Source organism: Acomys russatus, chromosome 7 (assembly GCF_903995435.1).
Source record: "Acomys russatus chromosome 7, mAcoRus1.1, whole genome shotgun sequence".
NCBI classification, from domain to species: domain Eukaryota; kingdom Metazoa; phylum Chordata; class Mammalia; order Rodentia; family Muridae; genus Acomys; species Acomys russatus.
Window position 1 is genome coordinate 7,084,443 of NC_067143.1, and position 21,747 is coordinate 7,106,189.

At 44.8% G+C, this 21,747-nt stretch overlaps 1 protein-coding gene across 1 annotated transcript; it reads left to right on the forward strand.

The window, feature by feature from the left end:
* The first annotated feature begins 942 nt into the window (after nucleotides 1-942).
* Nucleotides 943-12,532, forward strand: LOC127191477 (zinc finger protein 431-like). Its single transcript, XM_051148591.1, has 5 exons — nucleotides 943-1,077; nucleotides 7,462-7,588; nucleotides 7,793-7,853; nucleotides 8,020-8,062; nucleotides 12,431-12,532. The coding sequence occupies exons 1-5, from the start codon at nucleotides 1,075-1,077 to the stop codon at nucleotides 12,434-12,436; spliced, it is 240 nt and encodes a 79-aa protein (XP_051004548.1). The 5' UTR covers nucleotides 943-1,074; the 3' UTR covers nucleotides 12,437-12,532.
* The last annotated feature ends 9,215 nt before the right edge of the window (nucleotides 12,533-21,747 follow it).

The window sequence follows — 21,747 nt, forward strand, 5'->3', positions numbered from 1 at the left end:
TGTGTGCTAGGGCTCAGCCACACCACACTAGAAACAGAGTCTTCCAGGACACAGTGTCAGGGTTCACAGTGTGATGAAATAGCCTTCCACACTGAATCCTCAGCTTTCCGTTGTGGACCGTGATTGTTGGACTGGTTGGACCACAGCCTGTGAGCCATTCCAATAAACCCTCTTTCTACATACATAAATCAATTCTATCACTTCTGCTCATGCGGAGAGTCTTTAATAATACAGCTCTCTCTCTCTCTCTCTCTCTCCCTCTCTCTCGTGTGTGTGTGTGTGTGTGTGTGTGTGTGTGTGTGTGTGTGTGTGTTTCCCACTGGTGAGGATGAGCCTGCTAAGAGTATTGCTCCACAGGGTTTGTCATATGTTAGCTGCTTTTCTCTCAGGTGAAAAGTACCTGAAGTGTACCTGAACCCCTCACGAAGTCCCAAAACAAATACTTGTTTCCTAAAAGCTCTTCTTGAATTGTTAATTTTTTAGACACTCTTCCACTTGTAGGACAGCTTGGTACTCCGCAGCCAGTTGAGGAGTGGGCTCTGCAAGCTATCTGCCTTGATTCCAGGAGGAAGAAGGGGAGGTTCCTCCTGAGTGCTGTGAGGGGAGCTCAGGCAAGCTCTGTAGTCCTGACTTGGGGAGCTCAGGGTCCCTGGCCACAAAGGGGAGGAGCAGGGAGCAGAGGGGCCAGGGGCAGAGTGTTGGGTGCTCCCTGGGACTAGGTGGGAAGATAGAGAGGTGGGCTATAGGAGGACAAGCCAGGAGGCAACTAAAATGTCAATCTCTGCAGACATGGAAAAGGTCTGGCCCTGGACTGGAAGCCCAGGCCAGGAACTGTACTGTGCTATGTCCCTTCAGTACACTCTAACCCTAAATCAAGTTTTCATGTCAATCAAGACTCACTGGCCAATCAGAGCCTCCAGGCGTTCGTGGGGGTCGAGGAGGAGTGTTCTTCCGGGTGCGTTGCTGCAGGTTCAGCTCACATGTTCATCAGTTTTGAATGCTTCAGTGTGGTGTGGTGTGAGCAGTGGTGCTGGACGCTGAGACGGGAGCCCAGGGAAGCTCTGAAGCCATGACATGGTGAGCTCAGGGTCACTACCCACAACGGGCTGGAGCAGGCGTCTGAGCAGTGCAAGCTGGTGTGGTGGGTCTTTCCCAGGGTTAGGTGGGAAGCCGCGGCCACCTATGAGGAACCTTTTAGTCCTAGTCACTCCCTGGTCCTGGCGGTCGAATCTGAACAACTTTGCTATCGGAGGCTGCATCTGCACACAGCATTTGCAGCAAGGGCTGGCGTGTAGAACCATCCTTGGCAAGATGCCAACCTCGGAGAGCCCTAGTTTCTCTAGTATTTACTACAAGACGCATTTGAAGGTAATTTTGCGGAGGCTGTGAAAGGCATCTCGCGTGTTGGTGTAGCACTCCAATAGAAAGCTGTGATGTAGAAGGGTAGAATTGGTGGTGTAAAGGATTTAGGAACGGTTAGGAAACAGTAAGCTACCCAAGTCAAATTTAGGGAGGGAGGACTGCCTCTAAAACACCCCGCAGAGAAGTAGGATGCTAGCCACGCCTCTTAGAGATTAGGATGCTAGGCTACACGTGTTGGCAAGATGTTCTGTTCTTCTGGCTCCTGTCCTCACCTGTGTCTGGTTCATTCTCTCTCCAACCTCTTTGTAATATTTTTCCAGTAAAACTGCCTGTGAATTCCACAAACTGAACTCCACTGCCTCTCAAGTCACGGATTCAATAGACCTTCCTAGAGCAGAGCTCTGCATTCCTCTGTCTCTTGAGTGCTGGGATTAAAGGTGTGAGCCCCCACACCTGTACCTAAATCTTTCTTTACCTGAAACTTGCTCTTTACTAGGCTGCCCTGGAACGCAGAGATCTGCTTGCCTCAGCCCCTGGGTTAAATAAAGGTCTGTATTCCGGTTGAGCCACACAGACCTAGAAGGTCTTTGGATGTGATCTCTTCCCAGAGCAGCCATGTCTTGAATTAAAATTCCTCTACATTAAGTTCCAGTTTTTTGTGGAAAAAAAAAAAAGTTTTACCACATGGGCACATGTACACCAGTTGAAAACTCTTTGAGAAGGAAAAGCATGGGTGTGTTGAAGGGTGGCCTGATGAAGCTAGGCTTTCCATGAGGCCCTCCTATATGGAAAATGACCTAGCTCTCTCTAAAACCCAGGAGCATGCTTGGCAGAGCCAAGAACAGCTTGGGACCTTTCCCTTGTACCCCAGTGTAATGAGAATAAAATGGAGCTGTTTCTCTAAAGCCAGGAATATGTTTGCAAGAGCTGGTAATGGTATGGGGCCAGGGGTTGTTCCAGATGCTGAGAACCCAACTCTTCCCACCACATGGAGCTGTGGTGATGAGTCCCAAGTCCACTGTGAGCCTGGTCAGTAACATTCTTGAGATTCCCTGTGTTCCCCTTGTGCAGCATTGGTTTCTTATACTCCTCCTGCGTTTCTCCCATTGTATGATAGTTTCTGGTGACTTCCTAGATGTCTCCCATTTCTTTATTCTTCCCTTCTGAGCAGTATACAAGATGCTATTCTCTCTCTCTCTTTTTTTTTTTTTTTGGTATATTTTTAGGGACAGGGTTTCTCTTGTAGTTCTGGCTGTCCTGGACTCTTTGTAATCCAGGTTGGCCTCAAACCTGCCCCTGCCTCCTGAGTGCTGGGATTAAAGGGGAGTGCCACCATGCTTGCTTTTTCAAGATGCTATTTTTTTTTTTTTTTTTTTTTCGAGACAGTGTCTCTCTGTATAGCCTTGGCTGTCCTGGACTCGCTTTGTAGACTAGGCTGGCCTCAAACTCACAGCAATCCACCTGCCTCTGCCTCCCGAGTGCTGGGATTAAAGGTGTGCGCCACCATGCCCAGCTCAAGATGCTATTTTTAAGAAGCTTATGTGGCATACACAGCTTGTGCAACACAGCCCCCCAAGTCCGCCCTTCCCCCCCCCCCCCCGTCTGCATTTTCTTTTCCTCCATTGGTCCATCCACTATGCAAGTAGAGGAGGCCCTGCCAGTGAAGAGTGCTGCTACTTAAGAAATAATTTTGAGCTTAGTCTACAAGGAAGGGTCTAAGGCAGCCAGGGCTGTTTACACAGAGAAACCTGTCTTGCGGGGGGAAAAAATAGAAAAAAGAAGTAATTCTGGCAATATCTTTGGTGTGTAAATATTTAAATTGTTCAAAAACATAACCTGGGTCCTGAGCCTAAAATTAGCTTAAGGGTGACAGGGTGAGTTTGTAATTTCCCAGCATGTGTTAATTAATTTACGCCTGTGAATGGAAACAGAGCGGGTTGGTGGGTGTACAATTTGGGTAGGTTAGCTTCAGCCAGTGAATATGAAATTTCCAATTTGGGACTGTACTATGTAGATCTGTGCAACCCTCATTGACACAGTTAAGTCAGGTCAGAAATTTGAGAGCCAAGCTGTTGGGTGTAGCTGTGTGTGTCAGGCTCCATACAGACCTCAGCCCCTGACACTACACAGAGAGACAAGGTGTAACAGTGTCTCAATAATGTCATTGCTAACAAGGAAGGGCAAGTGTATCTGTCTTTTTTAAAAAAGCCAATTGTTAGTGTTACTCTTTGTATTTAAATTTCTTTATGTATCACTGTTCTAATCTCTCTCCCTCTCCCTCTCTTCCTCTCCCCCTCTCCCTCCCTCCCTCTCTCTCCCTCTCCCTCTCCTCTCCCCTCACTCTGGTTGTTTTGAGACAGGGTTTTTCTGTATACCCTTGGCTGTCTTGGACTTGCTTTGTAGATCAGGCGCTCTTCAACAGTCTGTCTACTTCTGCCTCCTAGAATGTTGGGATTACAGGTGTATGCCTCTGCACCCAGTTTTTTGTCTAATCTCTTAATTGTTTCCGTTCTCCAAAATTTCTGTGTCATTAAGAGCTTCATTCTAGAGCCAGTGTGTTGGCTCAGGCATTTGATACCAGTACTCCAGAGGCAGAGGCAGTCAGATTTCTATGAGTTCGAGGCCAGCCTGGTCTACAAAGCGAGTCCAGGACAGCCAAGGCTACACAGAAAAACTGTCTTGAAAAAAAAAAAAAAAAAATCCCAGCCTGCTGTAGGCAGAGGCAGGCAGATCATTGAGTTGGAGATCAGCTTGGTCTACCAAGTGAATCCAGGACAGTCAGGGCTGTACAGAGAAACCCTGTCTCCTGAGGGGAGGTGGGGTGGATTTCATTTCAGAGCCAGGTGTGGTAGCACAGGCCTTTAATCCCAACACTCAGGGTGGGAGGTGTATGTGGGGAAATCTTTGTGAGTTAGAATCCAGCCTGGTTTACAAAGTGAGTTCCAGGACAGCCAAGGCTACATACTGAAACCCTGTCTTGAGGAATCAAATACAAAACACAAAACAAAAAAGGGCTGAGCATAGTGGTGCCTGCCTCAGAGTCAGATTGCTGTGAGCTTGAGGCCAGTACAAAGGGAGTCCAGTATAGCCAAGGCTACACAGAAAAATCCTGTCTGAAAAAACCCCCAACCAACCGATTTCATTCCCTTTTTTCTTTTTCTTCTTCTTTTTCTTCTTCTTTTGTTTTTTGAGACAGGGTTTCTCTGTGTAGCCTTGGCTGTCCTGGACTCACTTTGTAGACCAGGCTGGCCTCAACTCAGTGGTCTACCTGCCTCTGCCTCCCTAGTGTTGGGATAAAAGGCATGGGCCACCACGCCCAGCTTCATTACTTTTTTTTTCCTCAAGTGCCTGTTTATTTGTTTCTGTTTAGACCAGTGTCTCCTGAAGCTCAGCCTTTCTACATGTTGTGGAGTTAAGACTGGCTTTGAAGCCGGGTATGGTGGCGCATGCCTTTCATCCCAGCACTCGGGAGGCAGAGGCAGGCAGATAGCTGTGAGTTCAAGGCCAGCCTGGTCTACAAAGCTAGTCCAGGACAGCCAAGGCTACACAGAGAAACCCTGTCTTGAAAAATCCAAAACAAACAAACCAAAAACAACAAAAACAAACAAACAAACAAAAAGACTGGTTTTGAACATGAAATCCTGTCTCTGGGGCCCAGTGCCTGCAGGACAATGCTGCATCTCCTTTTAGGTGGGGCCCTGCCCTGACTGATCAGTTTAAAGGAAAAGTGACCAGTGAATGGGGCTCCTCCAATGTCCCTGGATCTTGTGGGGGAATCACAAATAAAGAGGGACCTGTGTAAAAACTGGGTTCATTGCCCAGCTTTCAAGCTGGTAGAGTCAGCACCAGCACGGAGAGGGATGGTGGGGGGGGGGAGAGGAGGAGGGGGTCGGGGAAGGAAGTTAAGAGCTTTCCTGCTTTGGCAGTGGTTAGCATTACAGTAAGTCCTAAGGTATTCATTTCCAGGATTTCTGTTTTTGGTTTTTCAAGACAGAGTTTCTCTGTGTAATAGGCCTGCCTGTCCTGGACTGACTTTGTAGACCAGACTGGCCTCAAACTCACAGAGATCCACCTGCCTCTGCCTCTGGAGTGCTGGGATTAAAGGTGTGCACCACCACGCCTGGCTAGGATGATGTATTTTAACACTTGTATTTAACACTTTGTAGCTTTCTTTAAAGAGGTTATGGAAGCCTTGTAGTTGGAGCTTTTCTAGATTACTTATTGGGGACTGGACTTGAGTATCTATAGACTCAACCCATTTCTTGTTCTTGGTTTCTACTTTGTCTTGGTTGAAATGATATGTCAGCTTCCATCTTGTGCTGTCATGCTTTCCCCATTATAGACTCTATCCCAAAATCGGGTAAGTTACAGGAAAAGCAGTTCCTATGTAAAGCTGAGTTATTTTGCTAGCCTTGTGTATGTGCCTGTTTTGTTTTTGTTTTAAAAATTTCCGCTAGTTTTGTTTTTGCTTTTGAAGACAAAGTTTCTCTGTGTAGCCCTGACTGTCTCGAAAGTAGGTGTGTAGACCAATTGGGCCTTGACCTTAAAAGATCCATCTGACTCTGGCTTGTAGAGGAATGTCTTGAGTGGATGTAACAACTGTCAATAAAGAGCTGTTTAGCCAATCAGCTGGGCAGAAGGACAGGAAGTGGAAGGCGGGACTTCCTGCAGAGGGGGAGGAGCCAAGGATTGGCAGATGACAGTGGAGGGAGGATTGAGAGCTGATGGCAGAAGGAGCAAAGAAGTCTCTGAGGATCAGATTGGCAAGTGCTTAGGATATACGTATGTTATGAGGTTTAAAGTAGCTTATTTTAATTTATGAGTAGATTAGTTTAGATTCTGCCCAGCATAGTGCTTGCTGGTTTAAAATACCTTTCAGTTTCTCTCTGTCAGTTCTTGGCTTCCTAGGCTGAACTGATACAATCTATTGTAACACTGTCTCCAGTGTGCTGGGGTTAGAGGTGGGACAACATGCCTGGCTATTTTTATTTTTATAGCATTGGCTGATGGGCCTAGAATGTAGGTTTCTGTACATATCAAGCATATGCTCTTGTCTGGAGCTTCACCCACATGTTGAATTTTGAAATTTGGCAGAAAATATATTCTGTTTGTAACGATGGCATGTAATCATGATATTAATACTGTCTGAGCTTTCTGAGTCAGTGACTTGCTGGTGCCTGACATTCTTCTTACCTGCGCTGTTTGTTTTGAATGCTTTTGAGTGAATGTGAGTATTTTGCCTCAATGTGTGAATATTTACCTCATGCGTGGCTGGTTCTCCAGTGGTGAGAATGTGTCCTCGGAACTCCTGGATTAGAGTCGTGGGTAGCTGTGATTCCCTGTGTAGGCACCGGCAATTGATCCCAACTATTTCCGAGACCAGCAGGAGCTCTTCACTGCTGAGCCGTCTCTCCTGCCCCATGGTGCTCATTTATGATCAACGTTTACATTGCTAATATTTTTATTTATCTATTTATATCTGTTTAAACATGTATTCTCTTTTAGGACGATCCTATGTTGCATTTAAACAGGGACACTTCAGTTCTGTAATATGAATAGAGAACTAGAGTAAATGTATAATTCTTTGTAAGAACTTCTGTTAAAGCCTCTGAATTCTTTCTGACTTTTTTTATTTGTTTGTTTGATTCTTGCAGAGGAGTCAGGGTCTTTATCTGTACTTCTAGAAGTGTTTATATGTCCTGGAACCTGTTGCACAGTTCAGACTGGCGTCCATTCAGTGAGGTCCACCTGCCTCTGCTTCCTGAGTGCTGGGATGACAGACATGAGCCAATACTGTTTGTTACTGTCCATACAGTTTCTGTGCTCTGTGCCCAGTACTGTTTGTCTCTCTCTTTGTGCCTGTTGCTCAGCGTTTCTCTTGCAAATCTTCATCCTTCTCAAAGGGTGCAGGAGCGACAGGCTATACTTACTACTCAGTTTCCTTCTGAAATGACCTGGTGATTACAGTCAAGCCTGTGTGTCAGGGAGTAAGTGGAGCAAGCCCCAGAGTTGTATGACCATATTGTATGTCCATGAAGTAAGTATTTGCGGTGCTGTCAGTATCAAGCTGTCTCTCGTCCACGTGTTGGCATGTTTTAGGGTGCAGTGACCTATGAAGACGTGCATGTGAAGTTCACTCAGGAAGAGTGGGCTTTGCTGGATCCTTCCCAGAAGAGCCTCTACAGAGATGTGATGCTGGAGACCTACAGGAACCTCGCTGCTATAGGTAAAACTGTGAATTTACATTTGTGGTTTTTAATAAGGGGACGGCCGGTACTTGGTTATTGGTGCTCTTTTGTAATTTCAGTTGAGAATGATGAAGAATAATGTGCATAAATCAGCCATGGTTCTAAGGTTCACTGAAGCTAGTAACTTAAATTTTGCCTAATTCCTAATAATATATCACAAATTTTCTGGTACTATATTTCAGGCTCCAGTTGGGAAGAACATGATATTGAAGAACATGGTCAAAGTTCTAGAAGATTTGGAAGGTAATTTTCTTTAAAAAATTTTTTTTAAATTTTTTATTTTTTTACATATACATTTATAGTATTACACATATATACAATAGATTACCTATAGCTAGAAGAACCATAATACGAACAGGAATTACATAGATGTTACATTCTTAGTTTTTTGGCTATTTGTATTTGACAGCCTTGAAGAAAACACCTTTCTTGGTACATCTAAATTTCTGAATGTAAGTCAATCTCCATCACGTCTTGTCATTATCAACTAAAAACACCTATCTAGGCTTAAAAACATCTTAACCCCTAAACAACTAAGCTTCATTGTAAAACTAGGCTACCTGGTCTTCAACTCTATCAGATACGTGAGAAAGTATAAACTTGATTATTTGAGTCTGCTGGGAGTGCAGGTTAGTAGCTTTCTAAATGAGAAGATGGCAGAGACAGTTTGCTACCTGAACAGTCACCCAAAACTCTCTATAATGTTGGAGCATCTTCTTCAGCCTTCTGGCCCAATATATCTGACAGACATATTTGTGAGGCAGGAACTAGTGAGGACTTCCTTACCCTGTCTTGGCAGAGTTTTGTCTTCGACTCTGCCTGCATCCAAGCTTCCCCTTTTAGGCAGAATTCTATCTGTGGTAGAAATGAGGACATTTTGCCCAGTGGCTTGTTTGCCATATTTGAAGCCATCTCCATAAAGAGGTTCTTTGATGCTCATCGTCCTCTTTGAGGTAGGCTGAGTGTTTCCAGGAGTTAACCTGTTTCATTGTCACTGAATCTTTAAAATAATTAAAATATATTTTTAAAATTTATTTATTTTGGTTTTTTCAGACAGGGTTTCTCTGTGTAGCCTTGGCTGTCCTGTACTTACCTAGTAGACCTTGAACTCACAGCAACCTGCCTGCCTCTGCCTCCCATGTGCTGGGATTAGAGGCGTGTGGTACCATGCCCGGCAGTAAAAACATTTTTATTTATTTATTTTTTGCTTTTTTGAGACAGGGTTTTTCTGTGTAACCTTGACTATCCTGCATTCACTTTGAAGACCAGGGTGGCCTCGAACTCCCAGCAAACCACCTGCCTTTGCCTCCCAAGTGCTGGGATTAAAGGCTTGCGCCACCATCACCTGGCAATAAAATCATTTTAAAATGGCATATTCTGCATGTCTCTGAGGTTTCTGAAGACCTTATCTAACTATCCTACCTTATCTTTCTATAGAATCATATCTATCTGCTGCACTAACATGTATATTCTTGTGATAAAAGTCGACTAGCAATTGGCATGACCATGATTTGATCAACTAACAATTAACTTGTATAACTTATTTTTCCTAAACAGCCTGCAACAGCGCTTTCAAAGCACTAGAAGTGGGGCTGGAGAGATGGCTCAGCGGTTAAGAGCACTGACTGCTCTTCCAGAGGTCATGAGTTCAATTCCCAGCAACCACATGATGGCTCACAACCATCTATAATGTGATCTGGTGTGCACTATATACATAATAAATAAATAAAATAAATCTTAAAAAAAAAAAAAAAAAAAAAAAAAGCACTAGAAGTAAACTTTGCATTATACTTGTGTTATATGGGTACAATGCCTCATATTAGAGTAGAAATACACACACACACACACTCAGACACACACACACACACTCAGACACACACACACACACACTCAGACACACACACACTCAGACACACACTCAGACACACACACACACACACACACACACACACACTCAGACACACACACACACACACACTCAGACACACACACACACTCAGACACACACTCAGACACACATACACACACACACACTCAGACACACACACACACACACACTCAGACACACACCCAGACACACATACACACACACACACTCAGACACACACACACACACTCAGACACACACACACACACACACACACACACACACTCTCATGTGTATGAAGAATAATCTTATATTTTAATTGTATACCACTGTATCTAGAATTAAACTTATTTTGCATATATATATACAAAATTCTATACCAGTGAATTAAAAATAGCCTTTGGAGTGACAATTGAGGCACTAAGATTCTTTTTGTTCTTTCTTCCCTACATATTTCTACATTCCCCTTTCTTTCTTTTCAACCCCTTTCTCCAAACCTAAGAATATAAGATAAAGGAAAAGAGACAAATCACTAGCTCTAACCTTGTTTTCTCTCTAAATAAGACCTATAATAACTTGTAACCAACTCCCATCGATAAAAACCTTCTATTGCCCAAGAAAGCAACCAAGAACCTACCTGACCCCCCTTAAAGGAAATGGGGCGTCATTCTCTTAAGGTTTCTTCCAGCTGTTTTGGGATGAATAATATCTTTGTAGGGGCTCAAATAAAATTGGGGAAATACTGTTTTTTAAAATTATCTGTATTACCTGTGTTATCTATAGGCCTGGCTAGCGATCAATCAAGACAGACACACATGTTATATTTTAAAATAGCCTTAGTTAACCTGGGGCAGGGCAGATATCAATCCTCTAACCTACTTTCCATAGTAGGGCCTCAGGCATGGGATCCCTGTCACAATCCAATGCCATATAGGCTTTTAATAATATATCAAGCAACCTCCCATCTATAATCCCATATATTTGCTCATGTTCTTCATCTGGGCTGGATTCTCCATCCACGCCAGCCATGTGCTTCTCCTCCATCTAAACCATGGCAGCCTTCCTCTCTTCACTTCAGGTCTCTCTCCTTCTCCTCATGGTGGTCTTTCTTCTTTTTTTCTTCTCAGAATTCCTCTCTCTCTAAGTCCTACCTATCTCCTTTGTCCTGCCTAGGCGGAATGGCTTTTTATTAAACAAAAGGTCGGGTCACACAGACAGCAAACAGTAATTAACATCAAAATATATCAGACCATTCCCCAACAGGGAAATGCTTAAGCAAGCTAGGAATCACATTTTTGATCCAGTTTCTAAATATTGAGAAATTCCAGGCTTAATTAGAGTCCTGTATGGGACAGTCTGAAATGCTGGATCAGTTGGGATTATAAGCGTTCTTTCAAAGTGTCCTGGGAGCTGTCTTGTTCTGATGAGGAACAACAATTAAAGCCCTTGGTGCTGGAACATGAAGGATACAGGATGTCAGTGTCCAGCATGCTGAGAGGAATGCATCCTGTCAGGTCTGATCCAAAGTCAGTGTCCGGTTGCTTTGTTCTGAAAGCATATAATTTCTCACAAGCAATATACAGTCCTAAAATTGGAAGGTAATTTTCATGTATGACCTGATACAAATATTTCGCTGACGAAATGTGCCCTGGAAGTTTTAAAGAAAAGCAACAGTGTAAAAATAAACAAAAACAAAACCAGAAAAATACTGCTTTAGGTGTGTCGATGATTATTAAATTCTCCCAGCACCATGTACCTCCATGTCAGGTATCTGAGTTATGTCTGCCAGGCATTCCTCTAAGGAAGAAGACATAGGAACACGGCCTTAGCAGATAGCACCATCTGAATCATAGCCCCACTAGAGCTAGGCTGTACAAATGCCAGTCTGTTTAGTCCACACCACTAAGGTACTGCCCGAGGTATACATATAGAACAGGTGATGGGTATGTGCCCAAAGACTTCTGATAATCAAATAATCCATAGTAAAGCTGGTTTTACTTATGTACTTGTAGTTAACGATAAGTTTAGTGAGGGGGCGGGTTGGTTTATGAGAGTGAAGAGTGTTGTTGTGGAGAAAGCTTAATCCCTCCCCACGTGGCCCCGAGGAACAGAAAGACAAACTGTGAGTGCAGTGTGGGCACCTGCCAGTTGTCATTCTTCTCTCAGTGGGCAGAGCGTGTGTCACAACGGATACAGGCGTGTGAGCACAGGGACACTGGAAGAAGCAAACGTGCCTGTCTCTGCCCCAGCACAGTTGGAAGATGTGTAGGAGGCCCCACTTTGGGTAGACTTTGAGTGGGATATGAGTTTGCAGTTACTTGGCTTTCCTAACTGTATTGGGAACACATCCACAAACTCACACTGCAGAAAATCCCTGAGCACTAGCAATATAGAAAAAAAGGTTTTTTGTTTGTTTGTTTGTTTTTGTTTTGAGTTGTTTTGAGATGGCTTTTCTGTGTAGCCTTGGCTGTCCTGGACTCCCTTTGTAAACCAGACTGGTCTGGAACTCCGCGTGATCCTCCTGCCTCTACCTGCCCAGTGCTGGGATTAAAGGCATGTACCACCACATCTTACTTGCAATGTAGAAAATTTTCTGACCCTAACCCTGGGTCACTTTGCAAATGTGGTATGACTCACACTATAGGAAAATTTATGAATGCAATGAGTGTGGTAAAGCTCTGGGTTCTTTTAGTTTTCTTCAAATATATGAAAACCCTCATATAGAAAAAGGATGGTATAAATGTGAGCCGTGTAATAAATGTTTATACCGTCACAGGTAGCTTCAGGGATGCAAAACAATCCATAAAAAAGGGGAATACCATGAACTTAAAGTGATAAAATCTTAAGATTTGATTCCTCTTTACAATTAAATCAAATTGTAAAATTATCATACAGATAACAAGATTCATCAATGCAATAAGTGTGGTTTCACATGTGCCAATTATGTTTGCAGGCGTGATAGCTGTCATACTGAAGAGAAACCTGACGAATATACTGAAGGTGATAAAACCTTGACATATCCCAGTCACCCTCAAAGACATGAAATAATTCATACTGGAGAGAAACCCTGTGAAGTTACTCACTGTGTGGAAGGCTTTGTGCATCACAGTGGTCTCCAAATACGGAAAAGAAAACGATCTGGACAGAAACCCTATGAATGTAATCTATGTGAGAAATCCTTTTCGCAATACAGTCATCTGCAGAGGCATAAAAGAACACATACCGGAGAGAAACCTTACAAATGTAATCAGTGTGATAAAGCATTTTCACAAGCCAATGGTTTCCAAATACATAAAAGAACACATACTGGAGAGAGACCCTATGGATGCAATCAATGTGGCAAAACCTTTGCATATAATGGTCTTCTTCAAATACATAAAAGAACACATACTGGAGAGAAACCCTTCGAATGTAATCAATGTGATAAAACCTATTCGCAATACAGTCATCTCTACAGACATAAAAGAACACACACCGGAGAAAAACCCTACAAATGTAAGCAGTGTGGGAAAGCCTTTATACAACAGAGTCATCTTAAAAGGCACGAAAGAATTCATACTAAAAAGAAACCCTAGGAAAGTATTCAGTATGGTGAAGCCTTTTCATGTCACAGTCGTCTCTGAATACATAAAATGACACATTCTAGAGAGAAACCCTATGAATGTGACCTATGGGATGAAACTTTACATTTCTGGTAGTGACCAGAACCAGATCGACAGTGATTTTTGCAATGCTACAATCTGTTGTATGTTTTATGTCTTTGAATATGTAAAAGGACACATAGTGGAGAGAAACCCTATGAATGTAACCAGTGTGATAAAGGTTTTGTACAACACAATCATCTCAAAAGTCATGGAAGAGCTGGGTGTGATGGTGGAGGCCTGTAATCCCAGCACTCAGGGAGGCAGAGGCAGGCTGATCTTGGAGTTCTGGACAACCTGGCCTACAAAGCATGTCCAGGACAGAGAGACTGTGTCTTAAAAAAAAAAAAGTCGTGGAAGAAATCATGCTGGGGAGAAACCTTATGAATGTATTTAATATGCTGAAGCCTTTGCACATTTCTGTAGTCTTCATCATTATGAAAGAATTTATACTGGACAGAAACCCTTTGAATGTAAGCAATGGCAATGTGGTAAAGCCTTTGCCCATCACAGTTATCACCAAATGCAGAAAAGAGCACATACTAGAAAAAAAAACCTTGTTGGGTGTGTTGGTGCATGGCTTTAATCCCAGCCTCCAGGATACAGGCAGGTGGATCTCTTGAGTTCAAGGTCAGCCTTCTCCACACAGTGAGTCTAGGAATGCCAAGGATGTTACACAGAGAAACCCTATCTTGAAAAACCAAAAAGGAGGAGGAGGAGGAGGAGGAGGAGGAGGAGGAGGAGGAGGAGGAGGAGGAAAGAAAGAAAAAGAAAAGAAAACTTTTGGATGTACACTGCTCCAGAGCCTGCCTAGATCCAACACAACTCAAATACCAGGTCAGTGAGGATAACAAGGATTTATTGTAATCAAATCACTACTCAACAGGGCTGCAGAACAGACTGAGGAAGTGAACTCCAACCCCTCTACCCAGAAGCCAGAATGTTACTGAATTTTTAAGCTAGAAAACCACAAACATCTGTGCCAAGTTATAGTTACATGTTTCCACCAATCAGGATTAAGGGGTAGGAGCTTTCCTTATGTTGTTGAATTTTGTCAACTGATACAGAAGAATGTAAGTTCTACAATGTAACCAATCCAATCTGCTTTGTTGTTTTGTGAGTCGTTATGTGTTGGGACTAACAGAAGCTGTGGTGAGGCACAGTTACTATGTTTTGATGCTACATGTGACGCTTTAAAAGTTTGTTGGAAGATGGGTACAAGCAACAAAACAGCATCACCAGAGGACTAATAAGGGGTAGGGCAGGAACACAAGGTATTGCTGGACCAACTGATCACTAGGTGGTTGAACTCTTGAGAGCAAGTTTGAGCCTGAGAGCTTTTCTCAAACAACAATTGATACATTTGCACAGAAACATTCCCAGTGCTATGGAAGTCCGCCCATGTTTAGGTCTAATGCTGTCCTGTTTTGGGTCAGGGCCCCAGCCAGAGAGCTCATCTGTCCCTGGACGTATTCAGGGCCAGTCAGTTTGTGGAAGCCATTGCCTGGTTTATCCTGTCTGGAAGATGGCTGCTGTCGCAGTCCTGGTAGATCAAGGGGGAATCATAGATTCAGGGAGGGACAGCTCTCATTTCTCTCTGGTTTGTAGTTGTGCCTCTTCCTTGTAGACACAGGCCTGTGAAATAGTTACACAGGGTTGCAGAGTCTGTCGGGATATCTGCGCAGGAGGTTAAATGCACAGGTAAGCCGGTAAGGCCTTGATTGGCGGTGTGTCCTGCAGAGGGGATAGAGTAGATGTCTCATTAAAATGGGGACAATCCTGAAGGTGTGCACGGGCGTCATTTCTTCTGGCTGGGGTTATCACAGAGGTGTTTGTGGGCCCTGCAGAAAGCAGGCTGCAGGTGTTAGAGGAATCTCCATCCTGGTCCAGCATCCTTCATCAGTTATCCCACCTGCTCAAAGTACCCGATGAGTGAAACACCATGTTCATTATGTGACCTTGTAAAAAAATTTGCCTGGTAATCATTTTGAAACTGACTGGTCCGTAAGTGTTAGAAACCAAATTGTGGAGTTAACTGTGTGTTCACGAAGGGAATACATCAGTCTGGAGTTTTTTGTTTTGTTTTGTTTTTTTGAGACGGGGTCTCTCTCTGTGTTAGTCTTGGCCATCCCAGACTCACTTTGTAGACCAGGCTGGCCTCGAACTCACAATGATCCGCTTGTCTCTGCCTCCTGAGTGCTGGGATTAAAGGCATGCATCACCACGCCTGGCTCAGTCTGGAGGTTCTTGTGTTTTTAATCTTATTTATTTTTTGTTTGTTTTTCCTATAAAACAGTGAGTTAGCACAGGCTTAGCTTCTGGTGCGAGCTGTGGAGAGCTGTGGCGGCAATAGTGGTAAGCAGGGTAAGAATCATTAGAATTGCAGAGAAGGAGGCTGGATGCATGATTTCACTCAAAGAACCATGATTGCAAGGAACTAGGGTGTCTCCTTTTCCCAGTGTGACAGAGTTTTGTTTTTTCCTTCCCAGACAGGGTTTCTCTGTGTAACCTTGGCTGCCCTGGACTTGCTTCGTAGACCAGGCTGTCCTGGATCTCACAGCAATCTGCCTACCCCTGCTTCCCTGAACTCCCTCGAACTCACAGTGATCTGCCTGCCTCTGCCTCCCAAGTGATAGGATTAAAGGCATGTGCTACCACTGTCCGGCTTAATCTGGATTTTCTGAGGTGATGAGATATACTTTTCTAGGCCACAGCTCTTGGTGGCAGCCTACATATACAAAGGCCATTGAAGATGGGAGCTCTTTCTCTTTTCTGCTTGCCCTAGTTCTGACTAGAAAGCTAATCCACCCCCGCCCCCCGCCCCAGCATTAGAGCCCACTGCTTGAGAGTTCTCCTGTGTACTGGAGACAAGCTGAGACATGGAGCCACAGCCACATGGAGTGAACCCTTACTGGATTTGTTGTTTTTAAGCAAAATCCCAAATGTTTGATTTTACGAAAACAGACTCAGGAGCCAGATGCTGGGGCAAATGCCTGCTAGCTGAGGCAGAGAGAGCACCCAGCTGATCTTACACATGTAGGCAAGAAGAGGGCATGATATCTCATTTCAGATGGTTGTAGGTGACCATGTGGTTGCTGGGAATTGAACTCAGGACCTCAGGAAGAACAGTCAGTGCTCTTAACTTCTGAGCCATCTGTGCAGTCCCTGACAATCCTACTGAGCAGATGTCTCAGAAGGAAAAAAAGCCCCTCCTTCCCCTTCATGCTGTCTTAAAACCCCTTCCTGCTGAAAGTCCCTCGTTTCTACTTCCTGTGCATCTCTATCCATCCTCTGACTTCCTCTCAGTCTCTAAGGTTTTGTCCTGTGTTCACTCCACGTCATCTGGTTGCTTGCTCTGCCTCTTGACCTATTTAGTCCTGCTTACAGAAAGCTATTGGGTTGAAGGTGTGTGTGCTAGGGCTCAGCCACACCACACTAGAAACAGAGTCTTCCAGGACACAGTGTCAGGGTTCACAGTGTGATGAAATAGCCTTCCACACTGAATCCTCAGCTTTCCGTTGTGGACCGTGATTGTTGGACTGGTTGGACCACAGCCTGTGAGCCATTCCAATAAACCCTCTTTCTACATACATAAATCAATTCTATCACTTCTGCTCATGCGGAGAGTCTTTAATAATACAGCTCTCTCTCTCTCTCTCTCTCTCTCTCTCTCTCTCTCTCGTGTGTGTGTGTGTGTGTGTGTGTGTATGTTTCCCACTGGTGAGGATGAGCCTGCTAAGAGTATTGCTCCACAGGGTTTGTCATATGTTAGCTGCTTTTCTCTCAGGTGAAAAGTACCTGAAGTGTACCTGAACCCCTCACGAAGTCCCAAAACAAATACTTGTTTCCTAAAAGCTCTTCTTGAATTGTTAATTTTTTAGACACTCTTCCACTTGTAGGACAGCTTGGTACTCCGCAGCCAGTTGAGGAGTGGGCTCTGCAAGCTATCTGCCTTGATTCCAGGAGGAAGAAGGGGAGGTTCCTCCTGAGTGCTGTGAGGGGAGCTCAGGCAAGCTCTGTAGTCCTGACTTGGGGAGCTCAGGGTCCCTGGCCACAAAGGGGAGGAGCAGGGAGCAGAGGGGCCAGGGGCAGAGTGTTGGGTGCTCCCTGGGACTAGGTGGGAAGATAGAGAGGTGGGCTATAGGAGGACAAGCCAGGAGTGCAACTAAAATGTCAATCTCTGCAGACATGGAAAAGGTCTGGCCCTGGACTGGAAGCCCAGGCCAGGAACTGTACTGTGCTGTGTCCCTTCAGTACACTCTAACCCTAAGGGAGGTGAGGAGTTCCTCAAGTCAATCAAGACTCACTGGCCAATCAGAGCCCCCAGGCGTTCCGGGGAGGTCGAGGAGGAGTGTTCTTCCGGGTGCCTTGTGGCAGGTTCAGCTAGCTGTGAGGATGCTGCAGTGTGGTGTGTTGTGAGCCGTGCTGCTGGATGCTGAGAGGCAGCTCCGGGAAACTCCGAAGCCATGACATGGTGAGCGCAACAGGCTGGAGCAGGCGGCTGAGCGGTGGGGGCTGGTGTGGTGGGTCTTCCCAGGGTTGGGTGGAAAGTAGCGGCCACCTGTGCGGAACCTTTTAGTCCTAGTCACTCCCTGGACCCAGCGGTGGCCTGTGAACAACTTCCCTGTGGGGGGCTGTGTCTGCACACAGCATTTGCAGCAAGGGCTTATGTGTAGAACCATCCTCATCAGGATGCCAAACTCGGAGAGCCCTAGTTTCTCTAGTATCTTCTACAAGTTCTGCCCTTTGCATTTACCATTAGGTGTAAGAGGGATTTGGAGGTAATTTTGCGGAGGCTGTGAAAGGCATCTCGCGTGTTGGTGTAGCACTCCAATAGAAAGCTGTGATGTAGAAGAGTAGAATTGGTGGTGTAAAGGATTTAGGAACGCTTAGGAAGCAGTAAGCTACCCAAGTCGAATTTAGCGAGGGAGGACTGCCTCTAAAACACCCCGCAGAGAAGTAGGATGCTAGCCACGCCTCTTAGAGATTAGGATGCTAGGCTACAGGTGTTGGCAAGATGTTCTATTCTTCTGGCTCCTTCTGTCTTTACCTGTGTCTGGTTCATTCTCTCTCCAACCTTTTTGTAAAATTCTCTCACTAAAACTGCCTGCGTATTTCACAGACTCAACTCCACTGCCTCTCAAGTCATGATTCAACAAACCTTCCTAGAACAGAGCTCTGCATGCCTCTGTCTCTTGAGTGGTGGGATTAAAGGTGTGAGCCACCACACCCAGCCAGTTTTTGCTTGCTTTCTTGCTTCTGTTTCCATATTTACATAAAACTGTCTTCCATGTGTCCTCCAATTGTATGATTCTATTTTCCTGGATTTCTTGAAGGGAGTTATGCATTTCCTTTTTAATGACCTCTGTCATCTTCATACAGATGGTTTTCAGGTCCTTTCTTAAATTTTTATTTTTATTTTTATGTCTTCAGCTGTGTGGGTATATTCAGGACGTGCTGTGGTAGGATAGCTGGCTCTGTTGGTGACATATTTCCCTGCTGTCATTGGTTCTGATCCTATGCTGGTACACGGGCAGTTGGGTTTGGGGCAGCTATATGTGTAGGTCTGATTTCTGAATTTGTCTTGTTTGTTCCTGAGTTTCCCTTTGCTCTCTGGATTTTCAGAGTGTGTTGCCTGAGGGCTGCCTCTTTCACTGACCTGTTTGGCTGGTGTGTCCTAGAGGGAATGCTTGCTTGTGTTGGATTGGCTGATGTTTTCTAGAGGGAATGCTTGCTCGGGTTGGAGGAAGGAGCTTCATTTTCCGTCTTGAGTTCCTATGCTCACCTCCCCTAATGATGGGCAATGATCTGACAGAACCACCTAAAACACCCTTCCATTCTCTGAGATGCTTTTGGTTAGAGGATTCAATCACAGCAGCAGAGTAGCAAGTTAGAACAACACATAGAATGAAAAAAGTGCTGCTCCTGCTGCTGCACACAGCCTGGAATATCTCCTTCGGAGGAGTGTGGAACACGTCAGGGCTTGACATGCAGAAGGCACGGAAAGCTGTTCGCAGAGCTTCATCGGCTGCTCTCGTAGGACCGGGAAGAGCGGGGTGTTGAGAGTAATGCAGTCAGGACATGTTCAGGTCACAGGACTTCAGTGGAAAGCAGACACCATGAGAAGTTTATCTTTCTTACTCTGTCCATGCGCTGAGAAGTTGTGTAAGGGATAAGTCAAAAATAGTGAGCAGATTTCCTGGGTGGACTAGTGAATCTTTGGACCGTTATTACTAGTGACTCATTCAGGACCACAGTGAAAGAAAGCGACAAGTGGGGCAGAAATAAATGAAAAGACTGGTCTGTGGAGAAAAACAGCACTAGGTCATTTTATTTTATTTTTTAAAAAATATTTATTTATTTATTATTATGTATACAGTGCTCTGTCTGCACGTACACCTGCAGGCCAGAAGAAGGCATCAGATCACATTATAGATGGTTGTGAGCCACCGTGCGGTTGCTGGAATTGAACTCATGACCTCTGGAAGAACAGTCAGTGCTCTTAACCGCTGAGCCACTTCTCCAGCTCCCACTAGGTCATTTTAAATGGCAGTGAAGTGCTGAAAGAGGCAGAAAGGACCAAGGTGACGATCACCATTGAAGAGAAGGCCTTCGCTCCCGGCTGGAAGCTGAAGAAGTTGCCCTGACAATAACACTCCCCTGCTAAGCCTTCAGGAAATGGACAGAGTCGGCAAAGTGACTCCTAGTTCCAGGAAGGAAAACCTGCTGCAACGGTGGCCCAAGCCTGGCACAGGGTCCAATCCCGACTTAGAAGCCAAGCTTGACAGGCGCACCCATGTTGTGCTGGTTCTGGAGACAAGAAAGATGCACATTTTCCTGGGCAGCATGTGCCCAGAGGAATCTTCCTCTCTGGCTCCAGTTCAGCACTGTGCCGGCCATGTCTGTTTGGCAGAGTCAGAGCCCCGGCGAGGATACTGTGAGAGTTCAGTGCACGAGGCTGTGCGGATGAAGCCTGAGCTGCGTTTTGAGACCACAAGATGCTGAGATAACCTAAGCTATGAGCCACCTGCCATGGAGAGCTGCCTATAGGGGGTGGAAGCCATCACACGGAGCGGTGAAGAGAGGCTGCCGGGGTAGGGCCATCTAAGCTCTGCGTGTCTGAGACAAAGCCACAGGAGGGATGCTTTCCCTGCTGGGTTTCTAGCCTTAGCCCACTCTTCCCTCACTCTGTACACAATTACTCTCTATTGGATGGGAAGGGAGGCGTTGGAAAGATAGGTTCGGTTTTCTGATTTCACAGGATGTGGTAGTGAGGAGATTGTCTTGAGTGTCAGAAGGGTACAGGCAGCTGCCGATTCTTACGATCATTGAAGTAAGATTTAATGCATTTTCATCATGGGATGACCATGAGCCTATAATGACCGGAGTCAGGATGTAGTTGATTGAATCAGAAAGCGAGAAGATAGGATGATGTTTTGTTTGTTTGTTTGTTTTTTTAACACATTGTGGCTTACTTTGGGGCTGTTATGGAAGCCTTGTAGTTGGAGCTTTTCTAGCCTACTTATTGGGGACGGGACTCAAATGTCTATGGACTCAACCCATTTCCTGTTCTTGATGTGTCTTGTGCTGTCATGCTTTCCCCCTTATACAGTCTATCCCAAATTCATATAACATCCAGTAAAAGCAGTTCCTATGCAAAGCTGAGCTATTTTGCTAGCCTGATGTGTGTGTGTGTGTGTTTGTTTTGTTTTAATTTTGCTAGTTTTGTTTTTGCTTTTGAAGACAGTTTCTCTGTGTAGCCTTGACTGTCCTGTAAGTAGCTGTGTAGACCAGGTGGCCCCGACCTTAAGAGATCCATCTGACTGTGGCTCCAGCGTGCTGGCACTAGAAGTGAGACAACATGTCCGGCTATTTTTGTTTTTATAGTATTGGCTGATGGGCCTACAATGTAGGTTCCTGCTCATATCAAGCATATGCTCTTGTCTGGAGCTTCACCCACATGTTGAATTTTGAAATTTGGCAGAAAATATATTCTATTTGTAACGATGGCATGTAATCATGATATTAATAGTGTCTGAGCTTTCTGAGTCAGTGACTTGCTGGTGCCTGACATTCTTCTTACCTGCGCTGTTTGTTTTGAATGCTTTTGAGTGAATGTGAGTATTTTGCCCCAATGTGTGAATATTTACCTCATGTGTGGCTGGTTCTCCAGTGGTGAGAATGTGGCCTTGGAACTCCTGGATTAGAGTCGTGGGTAGCTGTGATTCCCTGTGTAGGCACCGGCAATTGATCCCAACTATTTCCGAGACCAGCAGGAGCTCTTCACTGCTGAGCCGTCTCTCCTGCCCCATGGTGCTCATTTATGATCAACGTTTACATTGCTAATATTTTTATTTATCTATTTATATCTGTTTAAACATGTATTCTCTTTTAGGACGATCCTATGTTGCATTTAAACAGGGACACTTCAGTTCTGTAATATGAATAGAGAACTAGAGTAAATGTATAATTCTTTGTAAGAACTTCTGTTAAAGCCTCTGAATTCTACCAACCAAGTGCATGCAGTAAACCTAGACCCCCTATTCAGATCTTGCCAAAGGTCAGAGCATTCTCCACAGTTGTGTGGAGAGTGGGGACTGACTCGGACATGAACTCTGGTGCCCCCTAT

What these genes read in the sequence shown, in the direction of transcription:
- LOC127191477 (XM_051148591.1), top strand. An exon ending in CAGGAACCTCGCTGCTATAG is followed by an intron (nt 7,589 to 7,792) that starts GTAAAACTGTGA and finishes ACTATATTTCAG; the next exon opens with GCTCCAGTTGGGAAGAACAT. An exon ending in AGTTCTAGAAGATTTGGAAG is followed by an intron (nt 7,854 to 8,019) that starts GTAATTTTCTTT and finishes TGTATTTGACAG; the next exon opens with CCTTGAAGAAAACACCTTTC.